Source organism: Bufo bufo, chromosome 5 (assembly GCF_905171765.1).
Source record: "Bufo bufo chromosome 5, aBufBuf1.1, whole genome shotgun sequence".
NCBI classification, from domain to species: Eukaryota; Metazoa; Chordata; class Amphibia; order Anura; family Bufonidae; genus Bufo; species Bufo bufo.
In genome coordinates, this window is record NC_053393.1 from 4,196,221 (window position 1) to 4,222,571 (window position 26,351).

General features: G+C 55.9%; 1 protein-coding gene across 19 annotated transcripts in view; it reads left to right on the top strand.

Moving 5' to 3' along the window:
• Nucleotides 1-26,351, top strand: part of PLEC (plectin) — a 218,105-nt gene that overhangs the window by 138,881 nt on the left and 52,873 nt on the right. For 8 of the 19 annotated variants that reach the window (XM_040433171.1, XM_040433180.1, XM_040433168.1 and 5 more), the window contains 9 exons: nt 3,575-3,636; nt 13,176-13,190; nt 14,767-14,856; nt 16,499-16,576; nt 16,657-16,749; nt 17,336-17,502; nt 24,258-24,373; nt 25,811-25,917; nt 25,996-26,115. In XM_040433171.1, the coding sequence (XP_040289105.1) occupies nt 3,575-3,636; nt 13,176-13,190; nt 14,767-14,856; nt 16,499-16,576; nt 16,657-16,749; nt 17,336-17,502; nt 24,258-24,373; nt 25,811-25,917; nt 25,996-26,115 (848 nt within the window). Of the gene's footprint in view, nt 1-1,368; nt 1,595-3,574; nt 3,637-13,175; nt 13,191-14,766; nt 14,857-15,621; nt 15,642-16,498; nt 16,577-16,656; nt 16,750-17,335; nt 17,503-20,142; nt 20,462-24,257; nt 24,374-25,810; nt 25,918-25,995; nt 26,116-26,351 lie in introns of those variants that run through there. The other 11 variants (XM_040433172.1, XM_040433181.1, XM_040433169.1 and 8 more) reach the window with 5 other exon arrangements.

Genomic DNA, 26,351 nt, shown 5'->3' on the forward strand with positions numbered 1-26,351 from the left:
AGCCTGCGCTGTGATCTGTGTACGTCGCAGCCTGCGCTGTGATCTGTGTACGTCGCAGCCTGCGCTGTGATCTGTGTACGTCGCAGCCTGCGCTGTGATCTGTGTACGTCGCAGCCTGCGCTGTGATCTGTGTACGTCGCAGCCTGCGCTGTGATCTGTGTACGTCGCAGCCTGCGCTGTGATCTGTGTACGTCGCAGCCTGCGCTGTGATCTGTGTACGTCGCAGCCTGCGCTGTGATCTGTGTACGTCGCAGCCTGCGCTGTGATCTGTGTACGTCGCAGCCTGCGCTGTGATCTGTGTACGTCGCAGCCTGCGCTGTGATCTGTGTACGTCGCAGCCTGCGCTGTGATCTGTGTACGTCGCAGCCTGCGCTGTGATCTGTGTACGTCGCAGCCTGCGCTGTGATCTGTGTACGTCGCAGCCTGCGCTGTGATCTGTGTACGTCGCAGCCTGCGCTGTGATCTGTGTACGTCGCAGCCTGCGCTGTGATCTGTGTACGTCGCAGCCTGCGCTGTGATCTGTGTACGTCGCAGCCTGCGCTGTGATCTGTGTACGTCGCAGCCTGCGCTGTGATCTGTGTACGTCGCAGCCTGCGCTGTGATCTGTGTACGTCGCAGCCTGCGCTGTGATCTGTGTACGTCGCAGCCTGCGCTGTGATCTGTGTACGCCGCAGCCTGCGCTGTGATCTGTGTACGCCGCATCTTGGGCTGTGTATCTTGCAGCTTGGGCTGTGCTCTGTGTTTCTTGCAGCTTGGGCTGTGGTCTGTGTATGCTGCAGCTTGGGCTGTGGTCTGTGTATGCTGCAGCTTGGGCTGTGGTCTGTGTATGCTGCAGCTTGGGCTGTGCTCTGTGTATGCTGCAGCTTGGGCTGTGCTCTGTGTATGCTGCAGCTTGGGCTTTGCTCTGTGTATGCTGCAGCTTGGGCTGTGCTCTGTGTATGCTGCAGCTTGGGCTGTGCTCTGTGTATGCTGCAGCTTGGGCTGTGCTCTGTGTATGCTGCAGCTTGGGCTGTGCTCTGTGTATGCTGCAGCTTGGGCTGTGCTCTGTGTATGCTGCAGCTTGGGCTGTGCTCTGTGTATGCTGCAGCTTGGGCTGTGCTCTGTGTATGCTGCAGCTTGGGCTGTGCTCTGTGTATGCTGCAGCTTGGGCTGTGCTCTGTGTATGCTGCAGCTTGGGCTGTGCTCTGTGTATGCTGCAGCTTGGGCTTGAGGCGGGGGCAGGGAGGCCGTGCATCCTGTGGGGCGTGTCAGTGGGGCACACCTTGAGTGGGTCAGTGACACACCTCGGAAAGGGGAGGGCACTGAGGGGGCAGGGCAGGAACCAGACGGGGCAGGCTTGGAATTGCTTAGCCTGCGGCCAATCTGGGGGTAGAGGGAGAAGGGGAAGGAGGGCGGTGAAGGCTGAGAGTCAGAGCGGAGATCAGGCACCTCGGGAAGAGCCAGCACAGCCGGCAGAGTGTAAGCTCCATGGACCAGCACATGTATCGCAGCAATGCCGCCCTGCCATCCAATCAGGACAGCACATTCCGCCAGAGAACCAGCTCCGAAGATAACCTATATCTGGCGGTGCTGAGGGCCACAGAGGGCAAGAAAGGTACCTGCTGCTGGGGCCACTGTGGTTGGGGTGTGGGCCGGGGCCTTGTATCGCATTAACCCCTTCTGTGCTGGGGATGCAGCTAAATAGTTGTACTGTAGTGGCGGGCAGATGTGTGTTAACTCCTTCCATCCTGGGCTGAGTGCGATGATCGTCTTCTGTGGGCATCATTGCAGAGTGCCCGCTATGGGGTCCCACCACCTGTTATTGGGGTACCATACCTGTGTACAGGAACCTACCGCCTGTTATTGGGGTACTATACCTGTGTACAGGGACCTACCGCCTGGTATTGGGGTACTATACCTGTGTACAGGGACCTACCGCCTGGTATTGGGGTACTATACCTGTGTACAGGGACCTACCGCCTGGTATTGGAGTACTATACCTGTGTACAGGGTCCTACCGCCTGTTATTGAGGTACTATACCTGTGTACAGGGACCTACCGCCTGGTATTGGGGTACTATACCTGTGTACAGGGACCTACCGCCTGGTATTGGGGTACTATACCTGTGTACAGGGACCTACCGCCTGGTATTGGGGTACTATACCTGTGTACAGGGACCTACCGCCTGGTATTGGGGTACTATACCTGTGTACAGGGACCTACCGCCTGGTATTGGGGTACCATACCTGTGTACAGGGACCTACCGCCTGGTATTGGGGTACCATACCTGTGTACAGGGACCTACCGCCTGGTATTGGGGTACCATACCTGTGTACAGGGACCTACCGCCTGGTATTGGGGTACCATACCTGTGTACAGGGACCTACCGCCTGGTATTGGGGTACTATACCTGTGTACAGGGACCTACCGCCTGGTATTGGGGTACTATACCTGTGTACAGGGACCTACCGCCTGGTATTGGGGTACTATACCTGTGTACAGGGACCTACCGCCTGGTATTGGGGTACTATACCTGTGTACAGGGTCCTACCGCCTGTTATTGAGGTACTATACCTGTGTACAGGGACCTACCGCCTGTTATTGCGGTACTATACCTGTGTACAGGGACCTACCGCCTGGTATTGCGGTACTATACCTGTGTACAGGGTCCTACCGCCTGATATTGCGGTACTATACCTGTGTACAGGGACCTACCGCCTGGTATTGGGGTACTATACCTGTGTACAGGGACCTACCGCCTGGTATTGGGGTACTATACCTGTGTACAGGGTCCTACCGCCTGTTATTGAGGTACTATACCTGTGTACAGGGACCTACTGCCTGGTATTGGGGTACTATACCTGTGTACAGGGACCTACCGCCTGGTATTGGGGTACTATACCTGTGTACAGGGTCCTACCGCCTGGTATTGGGGTACTATACCTGTGTACAGGGACCTACCGCCTGGTATTGCGGTACTATACCTGTGTACAGGGTTCTACCGCCTGGTATTGGGGTACTATACCTGTGTACAGGGATCTACTGCCTGGTATTGGGGTACTATACCTGTGTACAGGGACCTACCGCCTGGTATTGAGGTACTATACCTGTGTACAGGGACCTACCGCCTGTTATTGGGGTACTATACCTGTGTACAGGGTCCTACCGCCTGTTATTGGGGTACTATACCTGTGTACAGGGACCTACCGCCTGGTATTGGGGTACTATACCTGTGTACAGGGTCCTACCGCCTGGTATTGGGGTACTATACCTGTGTACAGGGTCCTACCGCCTGGTATTGGGGTACTATACCTGTGTACAGGGACCTACCGCCTGGTATTGGGGTACCATACCTGTGTACAGGGACCTACCGCCTGGTATTGGGGTACCATACCTGTGTACAGGGACCTACCGCCTGGTATTGGGGTACTATACCTGTGTACAGGGACCTACCGCCTGGTATTGGGGTACTATACCTGTGTACAGGGTCTTACCGCCTGTTATTGGGGTGTTATCATGCATACAGTGTATTTCGGGGTGCAGTGCAGGGAGGGGGTCGGCCGCTCGTTATAACCTGTTGTCTTCTCTCTCACAGATGAACGGGATCGGGTGCAGAAGAAGACATTTACCAAATGGGTGAACAAGCATCTTATAAAGGTGAGTGCAGTCACTACAACCAGTGCGCTCCACCTGTACACGCGCCTGCAACCAGTGCGCTCCACCTGTACACACTCCTACAACCAGTGCGCTCCACCTGTACACGCGCCTGCAACCAGTGCGCTCCACCTGTACACGCGCCTACAACCAGTGCGCTCCACCTGTACACGCGCCTACAACCAGTGCGCTCCACCTGTACACGCGCCTACAACCAGTGCGCTCCACCTGTACACGCGCCTGCAACCAGTGCGCTCCACCTGTACACGCGCCTACAACCAGTGCGCTCCACCTGTACACACTCCTACAACCAGTGCGCTCCACCTGTACACGCGCCTGCAACCAGTGCGCTCCACCTGTACACACGCCTGCAACCAGTGCGCTCCACCTGTACACGCGCCTACAACCAGTGCGCTCCACCTGTACACACGCCTACAACCAGTGCGCTCCACCTGTACACGCGCCTACAACCAGTGCGCTCCACCTGTACACGCGCCTACAACCAGTGCTCTCCACCTGTACACGCGCCTACAACCAGTGCTCTCCACCTGTACACGCGCCTACAACCAGTGCGCTCCACCTGTACACGCGCCTACAACCAGTGCTCTCCACCTGTACACGCGCCTACAACCAGTGCTCTCCACCTGTACACGCGCCTACAACCAGTGCTCTCCACCTGTACACGCGCCTACAACCAGTGCGCTCCACCTGTACACGCGCCTACAACCAGTGCGCTCCACCTGTACACACGCCTACAACCAGTGCGCTCCACCTGTACACGCGCCTACAACCAGTGCGCTCCACCTGTACACGCGCCTACAACCAGTGCTCTCCACCTGTACACGCGCCTACAACCAGTGCTCTCCACCTGTACACGCGCCTACAACCAGTGCGCTCCACCTGTACACGCGCCTACAACCAGTGCTCTCCACCTGTACACGCGCCTACAACCAGTGCTCTCCACCTGTACACGCGCCTACAACCAGTGCGCTCCACCTGTACACGCGCCTACAACCAGTGCGCTCCACCTGTACACGCGCCTACAACCAGTGCGCTCCACCTGTACACACGCCTACAACCAGTGCGCTCCACCTGTACACGCGCCTACAACCAGTGCGCTCCACCTGTACACGCGCCTACAACCAGTGCTCTCCACCTGTACACGCGCCTACAACCAGTGCTCTCCACCTGTACACGCGCCTACAACCAGTGCGCTCCACCTGTACACGCGCCTACAACCAGTGCGCTCCACCTGTACACGCGCCTACAACCAGTGCGCTCCACCTGTACACGCGCCTACAACCAGTGCGCTCCACCTGTACACGCGCCTACAACCAGTGCGCTCCACCTGTACACGCGCCTACAACCAGTGCGCTCATTCAGAAGGTGGAGGCTCCTTGATACACCGCCGGCCTCCTCAGGGGCTTCCTGAGACCTAGTTTCCCCAGTAAAAGTCCTTTAGTCCAGCATCAGTAGGACCTTCTGGATCATCAGTCACCGCTGTACCTTCCGGAGGAGCCAGGAAATGCTCTCCTCCACAGTACACACACAATGTTGGGGTGTGCCCCTCGGGTTAGTGACTGGACTCCTCTTATTCTCTGATTGTCACAGTGCGGATGTTTTGTGGTCGCTGCTTCCTGCCGCCCGCCGGGGGTCCCGCCAGCAGCCCCTGAGTCAGCGCTGTTTGTTACTATGATTGTTACTGTCTGTTACCATGGAAACCACCACGACCAGTCCTCTGCAGTTGTTTCCAGATTGTCAGCTCTGCAGCACAGAGGTGACCAGGGCTAAAACCAGACACCATTTCTGTGCGCTGCCCTGTGGCGGCAGTGGAGCTGTGAGCATTCCTGAAACATGTGGCGGCAGTGGAGCTGTGAGCATTCCTGAAACATGTGGCGGCAGTGGAGCTGTGAGCATTCCTGAAACATGTGGCGGCAGTGGAGCTGTGAGCATTCCTGAAACATGTGGCGGCAGTGGAGCTGTGAGCATTCCTGAAACATGTGGCGGCAGTGGAGCTGTGAGCATTCCTGAAACATGTGGCGGCAGTGGAGCTGTGAGCATTCCTGAAACATGTGGCGGCAGTGGAGCTGTGAGCATTCCTGAAACATGTGGCGGCAGTGGAGCTGTGAGCATTCCTGAAACATGTGGCGGCAGTGGAGCTGTGAGCATTCCTGAAACATGTGGCGGCAGTGGAGCTGTGAGCATTCCTGAAACATGTGGCGGCAGTGGAGCTGTGAGCATTCCTGAAACATGTGGCGGCAGTGGAGCTGTGAGCATTCCTGAAACATGTGGCGGCAGTGGAGCTGTGAGCATTCCTGAAACATGTGGCGGCAGTGGAGCTGTGAGCATTCCTGAAACATGTGGCGGCAGTGGAGCTGTGAGCATTCCTGAAACGTGTGGCGGCAGTGGAGCTGTGAGCAGTCCTGAAACGTGTGGCGGCAGTGGAGCTGTGAGCATTCCTGAAACGTGTGGCGGCAGTGGAGCTGTGAGCATTCCTGAAACGTGTGGCGGCAGTGGAGCTGTGAGCATTCCTGAAACGTGTGGCGGCAGTGGAGCTGTGAGCATTCCTGAAACATGTGGAGCTGTGAGCATTCCTGAAACATGTGGCGGCAGTGCAGTTGGATGCTGGGGGGTCACACCGTTTGTTGCTGTGGTGGTTGCGTCGGTCTCCTCCATGTTTTATGAGCTGTTCAGTCAGTGGCAGGCACATTTTCATCGCCTCAGCTGTCTGTGAGTTGTCAGCCGTGTTGTTGTCGCCCCCCCCGCTGTCTGTGAGTTGTCAGCAGTGTTGTTGTCGCCCCCCCCCCCCCGCTTTCTGTGAGTTGTCAGCAGTGTTGTTGTCGCCCCCCCCCCGCTTTCTGTGAGTTGTCAGCAGTGTTGTTGTCGCCCCCCCCCGCTTTCTGTGAGTTGTCAGCAGTGTTGTTGTCGCCCCCCGCTGTCTGTGAGTTGTCAGCCGCGTTGTTGTCGCCCCCCGCTGTCTGTGAGTTGTCAGCCGTGTTGTTGTCGCCCCCCCCGCTGTCTGTGAGTTGTCAGCCGTGTTGTTGTCGCCCCCCCCCCCCGCTGTCTGTGAGTTGTCAGCCGTGTTGTTGTCGCCCCCCCCCCCCCCCCCCCGCTGTCTGTGAGTTGTCAGCAGTGTTGTTGTCGCCCCCCCCCGCTGTCTGTGAGTTGTCAGCCGTGTTGTTGTCGTCCCCCGCTGTCTGTGAGTTGTCAGCAGTGTTGTTGTCGCCCCCCGCTGTCTGTGAGTTGTCAGCCGTGTTGTTGTCGCCCCCCCGCTGTCTGTGAGTTGTCAGCCGTGTTGTTGTCTGTTGTCGCCCCCCCCGCTGTCTGTGAGTTGTCAGCAGTGTTGTTGTCGCGCCCCCCCCCCCCGCTTTCTGTGAGTTGTCAGCAGTGTTGTTGTCGCCCCCCGCTGTCTGTGAGTTGTCAGCCGCGTTGTTGTCGCCCCCCGCTGTCTGTGAGTTGTCAGCCGTGTTGTTGTCGTCCCCCCGCTGTCTGTGAGTTGTCAGCCGTGTTGTTGTCGTCCCCCCGCTGTCTGTGAGTTGTCAGCCGTGTTGTTGTCGTCCCCCCGCTGTCTGTGAGTTGTCAGCCGTGTTGTTGTCGCCCCCCGCTGTCTGCGAGTTGTCAGCCGTGTTGTTGTCGCCCCCCGCTGTCTGTGAGTTGTCAGCCGTGTTGTTGTCGCCCCCCCGCTGTCTGTGAGTTGTCAGCCGTGTTGTTGTCGCCCCCCGCTGTCTGTGAGTTGTCAGCCGTGTTGTTGTCGTCCCCCCGCTGTCTGTGAGTTGTCAGCCGTGTTGTTGTCGCCCCCCCCCCCCCGCTGTCTGTGAGTTGTCAGCCGTGTTGTTGTCGCCAGCCCCCCCCACCCCGCTGTCTGTGAGTTGTCAGCAGTGTTGTTGTCGCCCCCCCCCGCTGTCTGTGAGTTGTCAGCAGTGTTGTTGTCGCCCCCCCGCTGTCTGTGAGTTGTCAGCCGTGTTGTTGTCGCCCCCCCCCCCCCCCGCTGTCTGTGAGTTGTCAGCAGTGTTGTTGTCGTCCCCCGCTGTCTGTGAGTTGTCAGCCGTGTTGTTGTCGTCCCCCCACTGTCTGTGAGTTGTCAGCCGTGTTGTTGTCGCCCCCCCCGCTGTCTGTGAGTTGTCAGCCGTGTTGTTGTCGCCCCCCCCGCTGTCTGTGAGTTGTCAGCCGTGTTGTTGTCGCCCCCCCGCTGTCTGTGAGTTGTCAGCCGTGTTGTTGTCGCCCCCCCCCCGCTGTCTGTGAGTTGTCAGCCGTGTTGTTGTCGCCCCCCCGCTGTCTGTGAGTTGTCAGCCGTGTTGTTGTCGCCCCCCCCCGCTGTCTGTGAGTTGTCAGCCGTGTTGTTGTCGCCCCCCCCGCTGTCTGTGAGTTGTCAGCCGTGTTGTTGTCGCCCCCCCGCTGTCTGCGAGTTGTCAGGCCCCCCCCCTCTCACTGTCTCGGCTCCCGGCCTAGAATCGCGGTGGGAAGCCGCCAGCAGCTCCCGGCCTAGAATCGCGGTGGGAAGCCGCCAGCAGCTCCCGGCCTTCTGTTTGGATCTCTGCCCCAGAACTTCCCAGAAGAAGTGATTATCAGAGAAGGAAGCCGCAATACCGCCGAGCCTGCAGTCTGGCAGCTTCCTGACGGGCACCGTCCCCAGTGCCGGATTAATGGAAACTGGACTGTAAATGGAGGCATCGTGAGGGCTGGCGGTGATAGAGTTAATGGAACCCCCTGTGACATCACAACTGGTTTACAGGCATGAAAACCGTCCTCCCCCTCTCCTGGGCATGGCGCCATCTTCCTGAGTGTAGTCCCCTCTCCTGGGCATGGCGCCATCTTCCTGAGTGTAGTCCCCCCTCCTGGGCATAGTGCCATCTTCCTGAGTGTAGTCCCCTCTCCTGGGCATGGCGCCATCTTCCTGAGTGTAGTCCCCTCTCCTGGGCATGGCGCCATCTTCCTGAGTGTAGTCCCCTCTCCTGGGCATGGCGCCATCTTCCTGAGTGTAGTCCCCCCGTCCCTTCTGGGCATAGTGCCATCTTCCTGAGTGTAGTCCCCCCCCCCCCTCCTGGGCATGGCGCCACCTTCCTGAGTGTAGTCCGTCCCCGTCCCCCCCCTCCTGGGCATGGCGCCACCTTCCTGAGTGTAGTCCCGTCCCCCCCGTCCCCTCCTGGGCATGGCGCCATCTTCCTGAGTGTAGTCCCCCCGTCCCTCCTGGGCATAGCGCCATCTTCCTGAGTGTAGTCGCCCCCCCTCCTGGGCATGGCGCCACCTTCCTGAGTGTAGTCGCCTCACCCCCTCCTGGGCATGGCGCCACCTTCCTGAGTGTAGTCGCCTCACCCCCTCCTGGGCATGGCGCCACCTTCCTGAGTGTAGTCGCCCCCCCCTCCTGGGCACGGCGCCACCTTCCTGAGTGTAGTCGCCCCCCCCCCCCCCCCCCCTCCTGGGCACGGCGCCACCTTCCTGAGTGTAGTCGCCCCCCCCCCCCTCCTGGGCACGGCGCCACCTTCCTGAGTGTAGTCGCCCCCTCCTGGGCACGGCGCCACCTTCCTGAGTGTAGTCGCCCCCTCCTGGGCATGGCGCCCCCTCCTGGGCATGGCGCCACCTTCCTGAGTGTAGTCGCCCCACCCCCTCCTGGGCATGGCGCCACCTTCCTGAGTGTAGTCCTTGTAATGCGCCATTGTTGTCTTCCCACTAATGAATAAAATGTCAGAGGTCACCGCGCCTCCGTTATTCTGGCGCTGGGTGGGTCTGCGCCGCCCCGGGACCCTCAGGACACCGCGTCCTCCATGATACAAGGAGCCCATTCTTATAACTGGGAGGACGCACATGTGACGGCGGCGGATTTCTCACATCTTATTATGGACGCGAGGAGCCGGTTATAATGGATGGGGCGAGAAGACAAGGAAGCCATTCATCAAGAGGGACATGGTGGGTCCTCTGCCTGATCGCTGGCATCCCCCATACTGGTAGATCCACTTCCGTCCTCCATACTGGTAATGGAACTCCCCATACTGGTAGATCCACTTCCGTCCTCTATACTGGTAATGGAACTCCCCATACTGGTAGATCCACTTCCGTCCTCTATACTGGTAATGGAACTCCCCATACTGGTAGATCCACTTCTGTCCTCTATACTGGTAATGGAACTCCCCATACTGGTAGATCCACTTCCGTCCTCTATACTGGTAATGGAACTCCCCATACTGGTAGATCCACTTCCGTCCTCTATACTGGTAATGGAACTCCCCATACTGGTAGATCCACTTCTGTCCTCTATACTGGTAATGGAACTCCCCATACTGGTAGATCCACTTCCGTCCTCTATACTGGTAATGGAACTCCCCATACTGGTAAATAGGGCCCGCTCCCCCTGCCCTCTGTACTGGTATATAGGGCCCGCTCCCCCTGCCCTCTGTACTGGTGTATAGGGCCCGCTCCCCCTGCCCTCTGTACTGGTGTATAGGGCCCGCTCCCCCTGCCCTCTGTACTGGTGTATAGGGCCCGCTCCCCCTGCCCTCTGTACTGGTGTATAGGGCCCGCTCCCCCTGCCCTCTGTACTGGTGTATAGGGCCCGCTCCCCCTGCCCTCTGTACTGGTATATAGGGTCCGCTCCCTCTGTACTGGTGTATAGGGCCCGCTCCCCCTGCCCTCTGTACTGGTGTATAGGGTCCGCTCCCCCTGCCCTCTGTACTGGTGTATAGGGCCCGCTCCCCCTGCCCTCTGTACTGGTGTATAGGGCCCGCTCCCCCTGCCCTCTGTACTGGTGTATAGGGCCCGCTCCCCCTGCCCTCTGTACTGGTGTATAGGGCCCGCTCCCCCTGCCCTCTGTACTGGTGTATAGGGCCCGCTCCCCCTGCCCTCTGTACTGGTGTATAGGGCCCGCTCCCCCTGCCCTCTGTACTGGTATATAGGGCCCGCTCCCCCTGCCCTCTGTACTGGTATATAGGGCCCGCTCCCCCTGCCCTCTGTACTGGTATATAGGGCTCGCTCCCCCTGCCCTCTGTACTGGTGTATAGGGCCCGCTCCCCCTGCCCTCTGTACTGGTGTATAGGGCCCGCTCCCCCTGCCCTCTGTACTGGTGTATAGGGTCCGCTCCCCCTGCCCTCTGTACTGGTGTATAGGGCCCGCTCTCTCTGTACTGGTATATAGGGTCCGCTCCCTCTGTACTGGTATATAGGGCCCGCTCTCTCTGTACTGGTATATAGGGTCCGCTCCCTCTGTACTGGTATATAGGGCCCGCTCTCTCTGTACTGGTATATAGGGCCCGCTCTCTCTGTACTGGTATATAGGGCCCGCTCTCTCTGTACTGGTATATAGGGTCCGCTCCCTCTGTACTGGTATATAGGGTCCGCTCCCCCTGCCCTCTGTACTGGTATATAGGGTCCGCTCCCTCTGTACTGGTATATAGGGCCCGCTCTCTCTGTACTGGTATATAGGGCCCGCTCTCTCTGTACTGGTATATAGGGCCCGCTCTCTCTGTACTGGTATATAGGGTCCGCTCCCTCTGTACTGGTATATAGGGTCCGCTCCCCCTGCCCTCTGTACTGGTATATAGGGTCCGCTCCCTCTGTACTGGTATATAGGGTCCGCTCCCCCTGCCCTCTGTACTGGTATATAGGGCCCGCTCCCCCTGCCCTCTGTACTGGTGTATAGGGCCCGCTCCCCCTGCCCTCTGTACTGGTGTATAGGGCCCGCTCCCCCTGCCCTCTGTACTGGTGTATAGGGCCCGCTCCCCCTGCCCTCTGTACTGGTGTATAGGGCCCGCTCCCCCTGCCCTCTGTACTGGTGTATAGGGCCCGCTCCCCCTGCCCTCTGTACTGGTGTATAGGGCCCGCTCCCCCTGCCCTCTGTACTGGTGTATAGGGCCCGCTCCCCCTGCCCTCTGTACTGGTGTATAGGGCCCGCTCCCCCTGCCCTCTGTACTGGTGTATAGGGCCCGCTCCCCCTGCCCTCTGTACTGGTGTATAGGGCCCGCTCCCCCTGCCCTCTGTACTGGTGTATAGGGCCCGCTCCCCCTGCCCTCTGTACTGGTGTATAGGGCCCGCTCCCCCTGCCCTCTGTACTGGTGTATAGGGCCCGCTCCCCCTGCCCTCTGTACTGGTGTATAGGGCCCGCTCCTGTATACTCCCCCGCCTTCCCCTGACCCTGGTGATGAGGTGTGGTTATTATGAGGGCAGGTTGGGTCTCCGCCATAAAAGGTTGGAATGGTATGTGCTTCCATTCTTGGGATTTTATTAGTTTATTGTCCTCTTGGCGCTCGGTTTGTGGACAATCCGGAGTCAGTGCTGACAATTAGTGACTGAATGAGAAAACAAGGTCCATCCTGATAAGGTGTTTATCAGTCCCGGCCATGCTAGCCGTGTCCTGGGCTTCCTGCTGACTACTGGTCCTGTATGATCATACTCAGGTGCTGCAGACCTTTCATGGGGACATTGCCATGATCATCCCAGAAATCAGCAATCTGTGATATTTTGTAGAGTTGATGGGGTCTGTGATGCTAATGGGGACGGTCTCTAATGTTCTGTAGGTTTATGATGTCATGTTGGAAGATCAGGTCCATGATGTGGCCACAGATGTCCTGTGCTGTTCTCCTAGTGGTCCATCTCGGGGTGTCTAGTGTTTTGTTGATGTACAGCTGAGGTTCTGTAAACTCAATGTAGGGTCACTGATACTATAGGTCCATTATGGTCTTCACGGATGTTCCGTTGGTCACTTTGGGGTCTCTGATGTTCTATAGGTTCTTTATGGTCTACACAGATGTTCTGTTGGTTACTTGGTGGTATGATATTCTATAGGTCCATTATGGTCTTCACAGATGTTCCGTTGTTCACTTTGGGGTCTCTGATGTTCTATAGGTTCTTTATGGTCTACACAGATGTTCTGTTGGTTACTTGGTGGTATGATATTCTATAGGTCCATTATGGTCTTCACAGATGTTCCGTTGTTCACTTTGGGGTCTCTGATATTCTATAGGTTCTTTATGGTCTACACAGATGTTCCGTTGTTCACTTTGGGGTCTCTGACGTTGTATAGGTTCTTTATGGTCTTCGCAGATGTTCTGTTGGTCACTTTGGGGTCTCTGATATTCTATAGGTTCTTTATGGTCTTTAGGGATGTTCCGTTGGTCACCTGGGGGTCTCTGATGTTCTCTAGGTCCATTATGGTCTTCACAGATGTTCCGTTGGTTACTTGGTGGTATGATATTCTATAGGTTCTTTATGGTATTCACAGATGTTCCGTTGTTCACTTTGGGGTCTCTGACGTTGTATAGGTTCTTTATGGTCTACACAGATGTTCTGTTGGTCACTTGGGGGTCTCTGATGTTGTGCAGCTTCCCCTAGGTGCTCATTGATGTTCATTAGGTTGGTCAGTGGTTTTCTATAGGTACAGGATGTGTCCTTCTGCAGGTCCACGATGTTCCTGCGGATCGATCACTGAAGGGTCTTGGGATCTTAAGGAACCTTGAGTTGGTCCATTTCTTAATTCCTGCCTTTTCTCTTCTTCCTGTTCTTGTCCTGTCCTCCATGTTTTCTTGTCGCCTCGCTCCCCTCCTGCCGACTCTGAAGCACTGGAGAGGAGAGGTAGGTTCTTCCTTCCACCTGCTGATCACAGTGACCTGGTGTGCATGGCTTCTACCATATTAACCACCGACCCTGAGGGCAGCGAGACTGTGGTGAGGTCTGTGCCATCGAGTCTGACCTGGAGCTGCGGCTTCTCCTCATCCCGGAGTGTCAGTACTACTTCCACATCACTGAGTATTGTGGGTGTCCATCGCTGCATGGCGTGTGACGCAGGTTGGCATGTTCTGTTTGGTCTCGCTGCATGCTGCCATCTTGAGATCATAGTCCGATGAGCCCGCTCCCCTGTATTATTGCTCAGCTGCTGACAGCTGTCCTCTTCGGGAACGCCCGGGGCGCAGCCATGTTGTATGGATTGTGTATGATGTATGCTCCAGGTGCCTGCAGCTTCTTCTAATCTGCGTGGTTTCTGTTTACTAAGAAGGTGTCTTCTGCACAGGACTGCGCCCTCATGCGCAGCGGCCGCCCTGTGTCCTGCAGATGAAGCAGATTGGTCAGCACGGTGGCGCCTGCCGGAGCTGTGGGCTCACATCTTCCTGAATACATTGGGCCTTTTATATAGAGTGCCGTCCAGTGCCAGGAAAATCTGCCCGTTCTCTGCCAATCGCGAGCGTCCTGCCACACAGGTTGGGAGTATTCCCTGCCGAGCTGCGGGGGCCCAGGTCCAGTGTATAGCATGGAGCTGCGGGGGGCCCAGGTCCAGTGTATAGCACGGAGCTGCGGGGGGCCCAGGTCCAGTGTATAGCACGGAGCTGCGGGGGGCCCAGGTCCAGTGTATAGCACGGAGCTGCGGGGGGCCCAGGTCCAGTGTATAGCACGGAGCTGCGGGGGGCCCAGGTCCAGTGTATAGCACGGAGCTGCGGGGGGCCCAGGTCCAGTGTATAGCACGGAGCTGCGGGGGGCCCAGGTCCAGTGTATAGCACGGAGCTGCGGGGGGCCCAGGTCCAGTGTATAGCACGGAGCTGCGGGGGGCCCAGGTCCAGATCTCATCAGGTGTGGGCAGCCTGGACGCTGCTTCTGATGGATTGCACAGGGCGAGGTGACTGCCACATTCCAGATGAAAGGTTAAACGCTGCTCCACAGTGAGTCAGAGAGGGTGCCAAGTCCTCCATTATCGCCGCGCCTCCACCGTGCAGCCGGGCCTCCACTCCATCGCTCCACCCCGCGGCGGCCCGCCGCTCCTCCACCCCATCCCGCGGCGGCCCGCCGCTCTTCCACCCCATCCCGCGGCGGCCCGCCGCTCTTCCACCCCATCCCGCGGCGGCCCGCCGCTCTTCCACCCCATCCCGCGGCGGCCCGCCGCTCTTCCACCCCATCCCGCGGCGGCCCGCCGCTCTTCCACCCCATCCCGCGCCGGCCCGCCGCTCTTCCACCCCATCCCGCGGCGGCCCGCCGCTCTTCCACCCCATCCCGCGGCGGCCCGCCGCTCTTCCACCCCATCCCGCGGCGGCCCGCCGCTTTTCCACCCCATCCCGCGGCGGCCCGCCGCTTTTCCACCCCATCCCGCGGCGGCCCGCCGCTCTTCCACCCCATCCCGCGGTTGTCACTGTATTAACCCCGTTGTCTCCCTTGTCTCCAGGCTCATCGTCACGTGAATGATCTGTATGAAGACCTCCGAGATGGACACAACCTCATCTCTCTCCTGGAAGTTCTGTCTGGGGAGACCCTGGTAAGTGACCCCCAAATCCCTCGGGTTCTCGTGGATTGCAGCTTCCGCTCTCCTGGGGATCTCGCGTCGGACCCCCCGCGTCTCTCACTACTAATGTCTCTCACCCCTCATCCTCTGTCTCTTGCCCCAATTATTGGCGGGGGGAAGGGGGCAGGATATAAGGTCAGCACCCCACATTATAGTGGATTATCTGCCCAGGTGATACTCCCAGTAATCCCAGTACAGCCGCTGCTCCATCCACTGGGCAGATGTTCTAGTGGCTTAAAGGGCCGGTGCAGTCCTGTGTCAATGACGCTTCACCGCTGTATGATGTGAAGTTCTGCAACTTTCTAATAGACTTTCAATTACACATCTCTGTTTGCTGTCAGTGAATCAAAACGTTTACATTCAGAGACTGAAAACCTGCCCTGGGCCAGTCCTGCTGAGGGTTTGTTACAATTGCATCCAGTCTAGACAATGCTCTGCAGACTGATACATTGTAAACAGACTGTCCGGACAGAAAATGTGATACACTGCAACAAACCCTCAGCAAAGACGGCACCAGAAAGCTGCAGTGGTGACGCCCCCCTTGGTCCAGGTGTGTCCACCGCCCCTCCCCCATCACCCCCGCCCTGTCTTTAACCTATTAACACTTCTGCTCGGATAAATCCTTCGCCTTTCTCTCTCCCTCTGTTTCTCCTTTGCCGGACTCTGCCTTGACCTTTGCCCTGTGCCCTTTGCCCCCTTCTTGCACTGCTGTTGCTGGGTAGCCGAGGGAACGGGACGTTATCCGGAACTTGCGGCTGGTGAGTGCCGGAGGGCGCTATGTTTGCACCTAGCATGATGGTAAAGTTGCATGCTGGTCTGCCATTGGCTGAGTGCAGGTGTGATGTCATCCCTGTCCGGGCGCCGCCATCAGACGTGGCGCGGCCCCGTGACCCCCCCCAGTACCTATTCCCGCTTAATTTTTCTCTGCAAAAATGGCGCAGTTCGGTAACAAAATTGCCGCCATTTAGCCACGCCCCTGCACGCTTTTTTCTCCCAAATTCATTGAACAAAGCGCAGTTTGAAGAATGTTGCCGGTCACATGATGTCGCTTGCGCGGACCCCCGCCAGGGATGACGCGACTTACTACGGCCAGCCAATCAGATTGCTGCTAATAGCTAACACGTGATTGGTGAGTTCTGTGTGTTGATTGGCCCCTCCCATGTCCTGGACGCACTTAACTGATGACATGACGGAGGGCCGCCATATCGGATGCTGAGGGTTGTGATTGACCTGCCTGCGGGCGCTCCTGTAGCGGGCAGAGGAGACTGGGCATCAGACGCTGCAGCGTGAAGCGGCCTTTCCTCCTTCCTGCCTCTCTTTGAAGGTCTTTCCTCCGCAGGAAGCGCGCGCTCTCACAGCACGGACGTCCCTGGGATTTCCTGAATGTCTCTTTATGGCGGGGGAGACATCCCAGGAATGTGAGTGACGCCCTGTGTGCACCTGGCGAGGGGCGCTGCGGCACGCTCAAGATGGCGGCACACGGGGTGGAAACTGATTGTGATCCTTTGACTAACACTGAGACCCTGAGCTGGGTGCGCGCTGTGCCGCCCGCTGTGTGTGTTGGCGCCGCGTCCACCATCGTCTCCCGGTGTAACCAGAGTGTCTTACTTTCCAGCCCCGCGAGAAAGGCCGCATGCGCTTCCACAAGCTGCAGAACGTTCAGATTGCTCTGGATTTCCTGAAGCTGCGACAGGTAAGCGACCCCCTGCAGCCGGGCACTGCCCCCTCCGCCGGCGTCCAGCCGCGCTCAGCTCTGCTGTGTCGCTCTTACAGGTGAAGCTGGTGAATATCCGGAACGATGACATCGCGGACGGGAACCCCAAGCTGACGCTAGGCCTGATCTGGACCATCATCCTTCACTTCCAGGTGAGACCCCATGGTGGCGCCGCACCCTCTGCTGAGTTGGTGGAAAGATCTCTGCCCTCGTCTGTGTGACGGGCGCAGCTGGCGTGCAGACCGCAGGGTGTGGTGATCGGTGACTCACTACTGCACCCCCTCCCCCATTTCCTGCCTCACTGCCAGGGTGCCTGTGCCAGCTGCCATGTAACTGTGCCCGGACCCCGCTCGCCACCTTCTGTGGGCGTCATGTGATCAGACGGGGTCCTGCTGGGTGAGGGACAGTAAATGGCGCCACCTACTGGCTGACCCGGGAACTGCGTGATCAAACTCAGAAAGTGGTAGTGGGGGTCATCTGCCCGGCCTGCAGCTCGCACTGGAACCACAAGTCTCAGCATGCCTTGGAACCAGCAGGCTGCGATGACATGCTGGGACTTGTAGTCAGTGAGATGGCGGTTGGTTTGTGGTTGCCATCGTTCGCCACGGTTTAGGGGAAGTGTCGCCTGTTGAACGGTTCCGTATATGGGGAGACTGGTGGTCACTTCCCTCCAACCACGTGGATGATGGGGGAAGTAGTGCGGCTGTATCACATGACCTGTGTCTCCTGTGTTTGCAGATCTCGGACATCCAGGTCAGCGGTCAGTCCGAGGACATGACGGCCAAAGAGAAGCTTCTCCTGTGGTCGCAGCGGATGACGGAGGGCTACCAGGGGCTGCGCTGCGACAACTTCACCAGCAGCTGGCGGGACGGGCGGCTCTTCAACGCCGTCATCCACCGACACAAGTAAGTGGACATCTGGTGGGAGGGGCTCCCGTACACGTGCTCCCGCACCTCGCCAAGGTACATCAAGTGATTGGCCGCTGGTTTCAGACCCGCCCCTCCGCGGAGAGGAATGTTACGCCTCAGGCGAATGTCGCAGATGGAAGAAATTCCTTTCATTTTATACGGGAGACGTGTTCAGACCAGACACGTAAATGTCGTCTTCACAGGGATGATCCGGGCGTGTCCTCCCCACCCTGCAGAGCATCTCGCTGACAGAAAGACGCACTGCAGAGCATCCCTCCTGTACGGAGAGCAGGGCACTGTAGCTGCAGAGCATCTCTCCTGTACGGAGAGCAGGGCACTGTAGCTGCAGAGCATCTCTCCTGTACGGAGAGCAGGGCACTGTAGCTGCAGAGCATCTCTCCTGTACGGAGAGCAGGGCACTGTAGCTGCAGAGCATCTCTCCTGTTACGGAGAGCAGGGCACTGTAGCTGCAGAGCATCTCTCCTGTTACGGAGAGCAGGGCACTGTAGCTGCAGAGCATCTCTCCTGTTACGGAGAGCAGGGCACTGTAGCTGCAGAGCATCTCTCCTGTTACGGAGAGCAGGGCACTGTAGCTGCAGAGCATCTCTCCTGTTACGGAGAGCAGGGCACTGTAGCTGCAGAGCATCTCTCCTGTTACGGAGAGCAGGGCACTGTAGCTGCAGAGCATCTCTCCTGTTACAGAGAGCAGGGCACTGTAGCTGCAGAGCATCTCTCCTGTTACGGAGAGCAGGGCACTGTAGCTGCAGAGCATCTCTCCTGTTACGGAGAGCAGGGCACTGTAGCTGCAGAGCATTCCTTCTTTATATACTCATAGACCACATACAGCAGTGTATGCAGAGTATCTCGACCATTCTCTGTAACTAAGCTGTAAAGCTGCAGAGCATGCCGTCATCTGGTGCACCTCATACAAATTACAGTCTGGCTGCAGAACATCTCACCTTCCCGTCATGCCGGTAATAACGCCGCGTCTTGGATTATTTCGCTCCTGCTGGAACAAGATTTCATCCATCAGCCAAGACCCCCCTCCCCCCCCCCCCCCCCCGGGTCTGAGAGGGAGCGTCTGATAGGTCTGAGCGCCACCTGCTGGTCCGGAGCCGACAATCATCACACTCTCCGCTGGGGGGACGGTTGTCAGACCCCCCTCCCCCACTCGTGTCTGAGAGGGAGCGTCTGATAGGTCTGAGCGCCACCTGCTGGTCCGGGGCCGACAATCATCACACTCTCCGCTGGGGGGACGGTTGTCAGACCCCCCTCCCCCACTCGTGTCTGAGAGGGAGCGTCTGATAGGTCTGAGCGCCACCTGCTGGTCCGGGGCCGACAATCATCTCACTCTCCGCTGGGGGGACGGTTGTCAGACCCCCCTCCCCCACTCGTGTCTGAGAGGGAGCGTCTGATAGGTCTGAGCGCCACCTGCTGGTCCGGGGCCGACAATCATCTCACTCTCCGCTGGGGGGACGGTTGTCAGACCCCCCTCCCCCACTCGTGTCTGAGAGGGAGCGTCTGATAGGTCTGAGCGCCACCTGCTGGTCCGGGGCCGACAATCATCACACTCTCCGCTGGGGGGACGGTTGTCAGAACCCCCCCCCCCCGCTCGGGTCTGAGAGGGAGCGTCTGATAGGTCTGAGCGCCACCTGCTGGTCCGGGGCCGACAATCATCTCACTCTCCGCTGGGGGGACGGTTGTCAGAACCCCCCCCCCACTCGTGTCTGAGAGGGAGCGTCTGATAGGTCTGAGCGCCACCTGCTGGTCCGGGGCCGACAATCATCACACTCTCCGCTGGGGGGACGGTTGTCAGACCCCCACTTGAGTCTGAGAGGAGGTCTGCAGGGATGGTTGTCACTGGTTCTGTCTGACCGGTTCTGGTTCTGGCTCCGGTATTCCACACTGTAGTGGATCGGACAATGAAAAGTTCTGCAGCTTTATAGTGAACGTGCCATTTTCTAAACCTCTGCTTGCTGTCAGTGATTGGAAGCTTCTTGTTTACATCTAGAGACTCTAAAAATTCTTCCAGATCCAGCGCTGCCCACACAGCTGAGGATTTGTTACAGTGTGTGAGTATAGACAATCATCTGTGGGTTAAAGCCGCAGCACAGATCTGTCCGGCCCTGATAGTTTGTTACAATGTATCAGTCTGGAGTCCACAGAGCATTGTCTAGAGACTGGATACAAGTGTAACGAATACTCACCTGTGAGCAGGATGGTGTCCGGGCTTGTTTTGATCCTCTGGATGTTCTCCTTCACTGACAACAAGCAGAGTTCTTGAAATTGGTGAAGTTTTGAAGCTGCTGATCTACTGGAACGTTGAGGAGCCTTTCACTGTGGAATAATGGGGCATTATGTGCGTAACCTGGGAGAACTACCACCCCCATCGTGTGCCGCTGTTGGCAGAGGGCTCAGGTGCAGACACACGGCTCTTGTGTTTAGTAGCTGGAGGCGACTTTTCCAGCGTCTTCCTCCCTCGTCTATTATTTCTATAATCGCTCTATAACATGTAATAGCACGGGGGAGCCGGCACGCCCTAACCTCCTCCGACACACGCCCGACCTGCGGCGCAGGCGAGAGAGGCAGCGCAGGATCAGGGAGAAGGACGTCTGTGGACGGCAGCTGTCGGGATCTGACTCTGAGGCCGGAGTTATACGTGACCGGGGACATGAAGGGACTCGGGTGCTGAGGAGTGGCGAGAGCGGGGTCCGGTCATCGTTATGCCTCACGATGTAAAGAGGAGGAGGAAAGGGAAGCCGAGGAGAAGCGCCGGCCATGGCTCTGGGAATTCGCCGTCCCGCCGCGCTCAGTCGCTGGAGCGGGTGGTGATGATGTGCGAGGATGTCCCCTCAGAAAACGGCTCCCTGGAGGAGGAGAGTGCGGTGGAGGACCGAAGCAGCACCTACCTGGGCTCCGTCTACTCCATCCGCTCCGAGCTGCTCCTGAAAGAAATGTACGGCGCACCTCCGACCTGTGGACAGTGGGGGGCGCCGCACTGCGGGAGCGGTATAACGTGCAGTATGGGTATAATATGTAGTGTTATCATGTACAGGGTGTGGATAACGTGCAGTATGGGAGAGCGTGCGGGTATGAATGGGTATAATATGTAGTGTTATCATGTACAGGGTGTATAACGTAGTGTGCGGGTATGAATGGGTATAATATGTAGTGTTATCATGTACAGGGTGTGGATAACGTGCAGTATGGGAGAGCGTGCGGGTATGAATGGGTATAATATGTAGTGTTATAATGTACAGGGTGTGTATAACGTAGTGTGCGGGTATGAATGGGTATAATATGTAGTGTTATAATGTACAGGGTGTGTATAACGTAGTGTGCGGGTATGAATGGGTATAATATGTAGTGTTATCATGTACAGGGTGTGTATAACGTAGTGTGCGGGTATGAATGGGTATAATATGTAGTGTTATCATGTACAGGGTGTGTATAACGTAGTGTGTATACACGTGCCGTATGGGAGAGTGTGCGGTAGGCCTGCACAATATATCGCCAAAGCAATCGCAATAAATCGCCATATCGCAGTCGCCAATTGGCCGACCCAAAAATGCTGCAATTATATTGCCATATTCCCCCCCCCCCCCCCAAAAGTGGGGGGAAAATGGCAGTGCGTCTTATAAAGCGTGGCTGACACGGATGTATCGCCGGCCGCTATGCTGCACAGCGCGGGGATGGGGGAGGGGCTGGGGAAAGTCGTTATTTTAATGAACAAGTGTTCTTCTATTTGTTCTGTCTCTCTGTTCTGTGCTAGTAAGAAAATGGCAAGTTTTGTATTTTGTACTTTTGCAGTAATGCAAATCTGTTATTTAATTTAGTAAAAGATGTTTTATTTTGAAAAACCCTGTGTATGTCAGCTCTTGAGTTGAGCAGAACTACATTTCAGCATTACCAGTAATTTCTGTGCTTTTGCCTTGAAAATCCAAGCAAATAGACCTCTAGCACAATTCCCTTAAAATATCGCATCGCACATCGTTATCGCAATTTTTAGGGCCCTAATCGCAATCGCACAAAATTCCCATATTGTGCAGCCCTAGTGTGCGGGTATAATTGGCTGTGTATTGATGTGTATGAATGTATGACTTGTGTATAATTATGTGCAGGGTTTGAATATATAAACTAGCATTGGTGTATGGATGTAGTAATGTGTTCAGTGCAGGGTGAGAGCGTCCTATTACAGCCGCTTGTCGCAATGTATTACAGTTTACAATCATGTATGTAGAATAATGTAATACCGCAACACCCCGTGTACCTGTACCATCATATAGCATGGATAGAAAGTCTGGTGTCCCCTGCTCCTGTACGATAGGTTCTCTTCCTCCCTTGCTCCTGTACGATAGGTTCTCTTCCTCCCTTGCTCCTGTACGATAGGTTCTCTTCCTCCCCTGCTCCTCTATGATAGGTTCTCTTCCTCCCCTGCTCCTCTATGATAGGTTCTCTTCCTCCCCTGCTCCTCTATGATAGGTTTTCTCCCTCCCTTGCTCCTCTATGATAGGTTCTCTTCCTCCCCTGCTCCTCTATGGTAGGTTCTCTTCCTCCCCTGCTCCTCTATGATAGGTTCTCTTCCTCCCCTGCTCCTCTATGATAGGTTCTCTTCCTCCCTTGCTCCTCTATGATAGGTTCTCTCCCTCCCTTGCTCCTCTATGATAGGTTCTCTCCCTCCCTTGCTCCTCTATGATAGGTTCTCTCCCTCCCTTGCTCCTCTATGATAGGTTCTCTCCCTCCCTCCTCTATGGTAGGTTCTCTTCCTCCCCTGCTCCTCTATGGTAGGTTCTCTTCCTCCCCTGCTCCTCTATGGTAGGTTCTCTTCCTCCCCTGCTCCTCTATGGTAGGTTCTCTTCCTCCCCTGCTCCTCTATGGTAGGTTCTCTTCCTCCCCTGCTCCTCTATGGTAGGTTCTCTTCCTCCCCTGCTCCTCTATGGTAGGTTCTCTTCCTCCCCTGCTCCTCTATGGTAGGTTCTCTTCCTCCCCTGCTCCTCTATGGTAGGTTCTCTTCCTCCCCTGCTCCTCTATGGTAGGTTCTCTTCCTCCCCTGCTCCTCTATGGTAGGTTCTCTTCCTCCCCTGCTCCTCTATGGTAGGTTCTCTTCCTCCCCTGCTCCTCTATGGTAGGTTCTCTTCCTCCCCTGCTCCTCTATGGTAGGTTCTCTTCCTCCCCTGCTCCTCTATGGTAGGTTCTCTTCCTCCCTTGCTCCTCTATGATAGGTTCTCTTCCTCCCCTGCTCCTCTATGATAGGTTCTCTTCCTCCCCTGCTCCTCTATGATAGGTTCTCTTCCTCCCCTGCTCCTCTATGATAGGTTCTCTTCCTCCCCTGCTCCTCTATGATAGGTTCTCTTCCTCCCCTGCTCCTCTATGATAGGTTCTCTTCCTCCCCTGCTCCTCTATGGTAGGTTCTCTTCCTCCCTTGCTCCTCTATGATAGGTTCTCTTCCTCCCCTGCTCCTCTATGATAGGTTCTCTTCCTCCCCTGCTCCTCTATGATAGGTTCTCTTCCTCCCCTGCTCCTCTATGATAGGTTCTCTTCCTCCCCTGCTCCTCTATGATAGGTTCTCTTCCTCCCCTGCTCCTCTATGATAGGTTCTCTTCCTCCCCTGCTCCTCTATGATAGGTTCTCTTCCTCCCCTGCTCCTCTATGATAGGTTCTCTTCCTCCCTTGCTCCTCTATGATAGGTTCTCTTCCTCCCTTGCTCCTCTATGATAGGTTCTCTTCCTCCCCTGCTCCTGTATGATAGGTTCTCTTCCTCCCCTGCTCCTCTATGATAGGTTCTCTTCCTCCCCTGCTCCTCTATGATAGGTTCTCTTCCTCCCCTGCTCCTCTATGATAGGTTCTCTTCCTCCCCTGCTCCTCTATGATAGGTTCTCTTCCTCCCCTGCTCCTCTATGATAGGTTCTCTTCCTCCCCTGCTCCTCTATGATAGGTTCTCTTCCTCCCCTGCTCCTCTATGATAGGTTCTCTTCCTCCCCTGCTCCTCTATGATAGGTTCTCTTCCTCCCCTGCTCCTCTATGATAGGTTCTCTTCCTCCCCTGCTCCTCTATGATAGGTTCTCTTCCTCCCCTGCTCCTCTATGATAGGTTCTCTTCCTCCCCTGCTCCTCTATGATAGGTTCTCTTCCTCCCTTGCTCCTCTATGATAGGTTCTCTTCCTCCCCTGCTCCTCTATGATAGGTTCTCTTCCTCCCCTGCTCCTGTATGATAGGTTCTCTTCCTCCCCTGCTCCTCTATGATAGGTTCTCTTCCTCCCCTGCTCCTCTATGATAGGTTCTCTTCCTCCCCTGCTCCTCTATGATAGGTTCTCTTCCTCCCCTGCTCCTCTATGATAGGTTCTCTTCCTCCCTTGCTCCTCTATGGTAGGTTCTCTTCCTCCCCTGGTGTGCCCCTCTTCTCCTCTTATACCTCCGGGCACATTATTGGGTGCGGTGCCGCCTTGTACCGGATCACATTGCAGTCACTCATTGTGTAGCATGTAACTGGGGCTGCAGCAGTGCATGCTGGGAGCCTGGGACAATGATGTGTAATATAACACTATAGTTTATGGAGACTGCTGTGCAATGGCGTATAGAAGGCACATGACGGGAGCATACCGCAGTAGTAGGGGCCCCCTGGGGCCAGGGGTACGTTCTGTGTAATGAGTCCAATCATGTGTCCCCTTGTGATCGGGGAGCAGTCTGGATGTGACATTGGTCCATGTGAACAGGACCGCAGCACCTCCTATAATAATCTGCTTCTCTCCACAGGCCAATGCTGATAGACATGAACCGGGTCTATCGTCAGACCAACATCGAGAACCTGGACCAGGCGTTCACCGTGGCAGAGCGGGACCTGGGAGTCACCAGGCTGCTGGACCCTGAGGGTATGTCACTCCTGCGGTGTATATTATATATGTGCACAGTAGTGATGTCACTCCTGCGGTGTATATAGTGTGTGCACAGTAGTGATGTCACTCCTGCGGTGTATATTATATGTGTGCACAATAGTGATGTCACTCCTGCGGTGTATATTATATATGTGCACAGTAGTGATGTCACTCCTGCAGTGTATATAGTGTGTGTGCACAGTAGTGATGTCATTTCTGCAGTATATATTATATATGTGCACAGTAGTGATGTCACTCCTGCGGTGTATATTATATATGTGCACAGTAGTGATGTCACTCCTGCGGTGTATATTATATATGTGCACAGTAGTGATGTCACTCCTGCGGTGTATATTATATATGTGCACAGTAGTGATGTCACTCCTGCGGTGTATATTATATATGTGCACAGTAGTGATGTCACTCCTGCGGTGTATATTATATATGTGCACAGTAGTGATGTCACTCCTGCAGTGTATATAGTGTGTGTGCACAGTAGTGATGTCATTTCTGCAGTATATATTATATATGTGCACAGTAGTGATGTCACTCCTGCGGTGTATATTATATATGTGCACAGTAGTGATGTCACTCCTGCAGTCTATATAGTGTGTGTGCACAGTAGTGATGTCACTCCTGCGGTGCATATTATATATGTGCACAGTAGTGATGTCACTCCTGCAGTGTATATAGTGTGTGTGCACAGTAGTGATGTCACTCCTGCGGTGTATATTATATATGTGCACAGTAGTGATGTCACTCCTGCAGTCTATATAGTGTGTGTGCACAGTAGTGATGTCACTCCTGCGGTGCATATTATATATGTGCACAGTAGTGATGTCACTCCTGCAGTGTATATAGTGTGTGTGCACAGTAGTGATGTCACTCCTGCGGTGTATATTATATATGTGCACAGTAGTGATGTCACTCCTGCAGTCTATATAGTGTGTGTGCACAGTAGTGATGTCACTCCTGCGGTGCATATTATATATGTGCACAGTAGTGATGTCACTCCTGCAGTGTATATAGTGTGTGTGCACAGTAGTGATGTCATTTCTGCAGTATATATTATATATGTGCACAGTAGTGATGTCACTCCTGCAGTATATATTATATATGTACACAGTAGTGATGTCACTCCTGCGGTGTATATTATATATGTGCACAGTAGTGATGTCACTCCTGCAGTGTATATAGTGTGTGTACACAGTAGTGATGTCATTTCTGCAGTATATATTATATATGTGCACAGTAGTGATGTCACTCCTGCAGTATATATTATATATGTACACAGTAGTGATGTCACTCCTGCGGTGTATATTATATATGTGCACAGTAGTGATGTCACTCCTGCGGTGTATATTATATATGTGCACAGTAGTGATGTCACCGTGGACTCAACCTACTGGTAAGAATTGTGTGTTTCTGCCCTAGATGTGGACGTCCCACAGCCTGATGAGAAATCCATCATCACCTATGTGTCCTCCTTGTATGATGCCATGCCGCGGGTCCCTGACGTGCAGGATGGAGTTAGAGCCAATGTGAGTAGCCGGGACAGACAGACAGACCGGCCGCTGTGTGCCGCCATCTGGAGAGGTCATGGTTTTTCCCTTCTGCAGGAACTGGAGCTGAGGTGGCACGAATACTACGAGAGGGTGACCATGCTGCTCCAGTGGGTCAGACACTACACCGTCATCTTCGAGGAGAAGAGATTCCCGGCCAGCTACGAAGAGATCGAGGTAAGGAGGGAGATGTCCCAAGCCCGCTGCGCTGCCCTGCCACGTAGTGCAGGTGGACCTGGCGCGGGCGGCTGATGGGGTTTCCTGCAGGAGGTATAGAGGGTCTGCTGAGCTGGGGGGGCAGTGATGGGGTTTCCTGCAGGAGGTATAGAGGGTCTGCTGAGCTGGGGGGGCAGTGATGGGGTTTCCTGCAGGAGGTATAGAGGGTCTGCTGAGCTGGGGGGGCAGTGATGGGG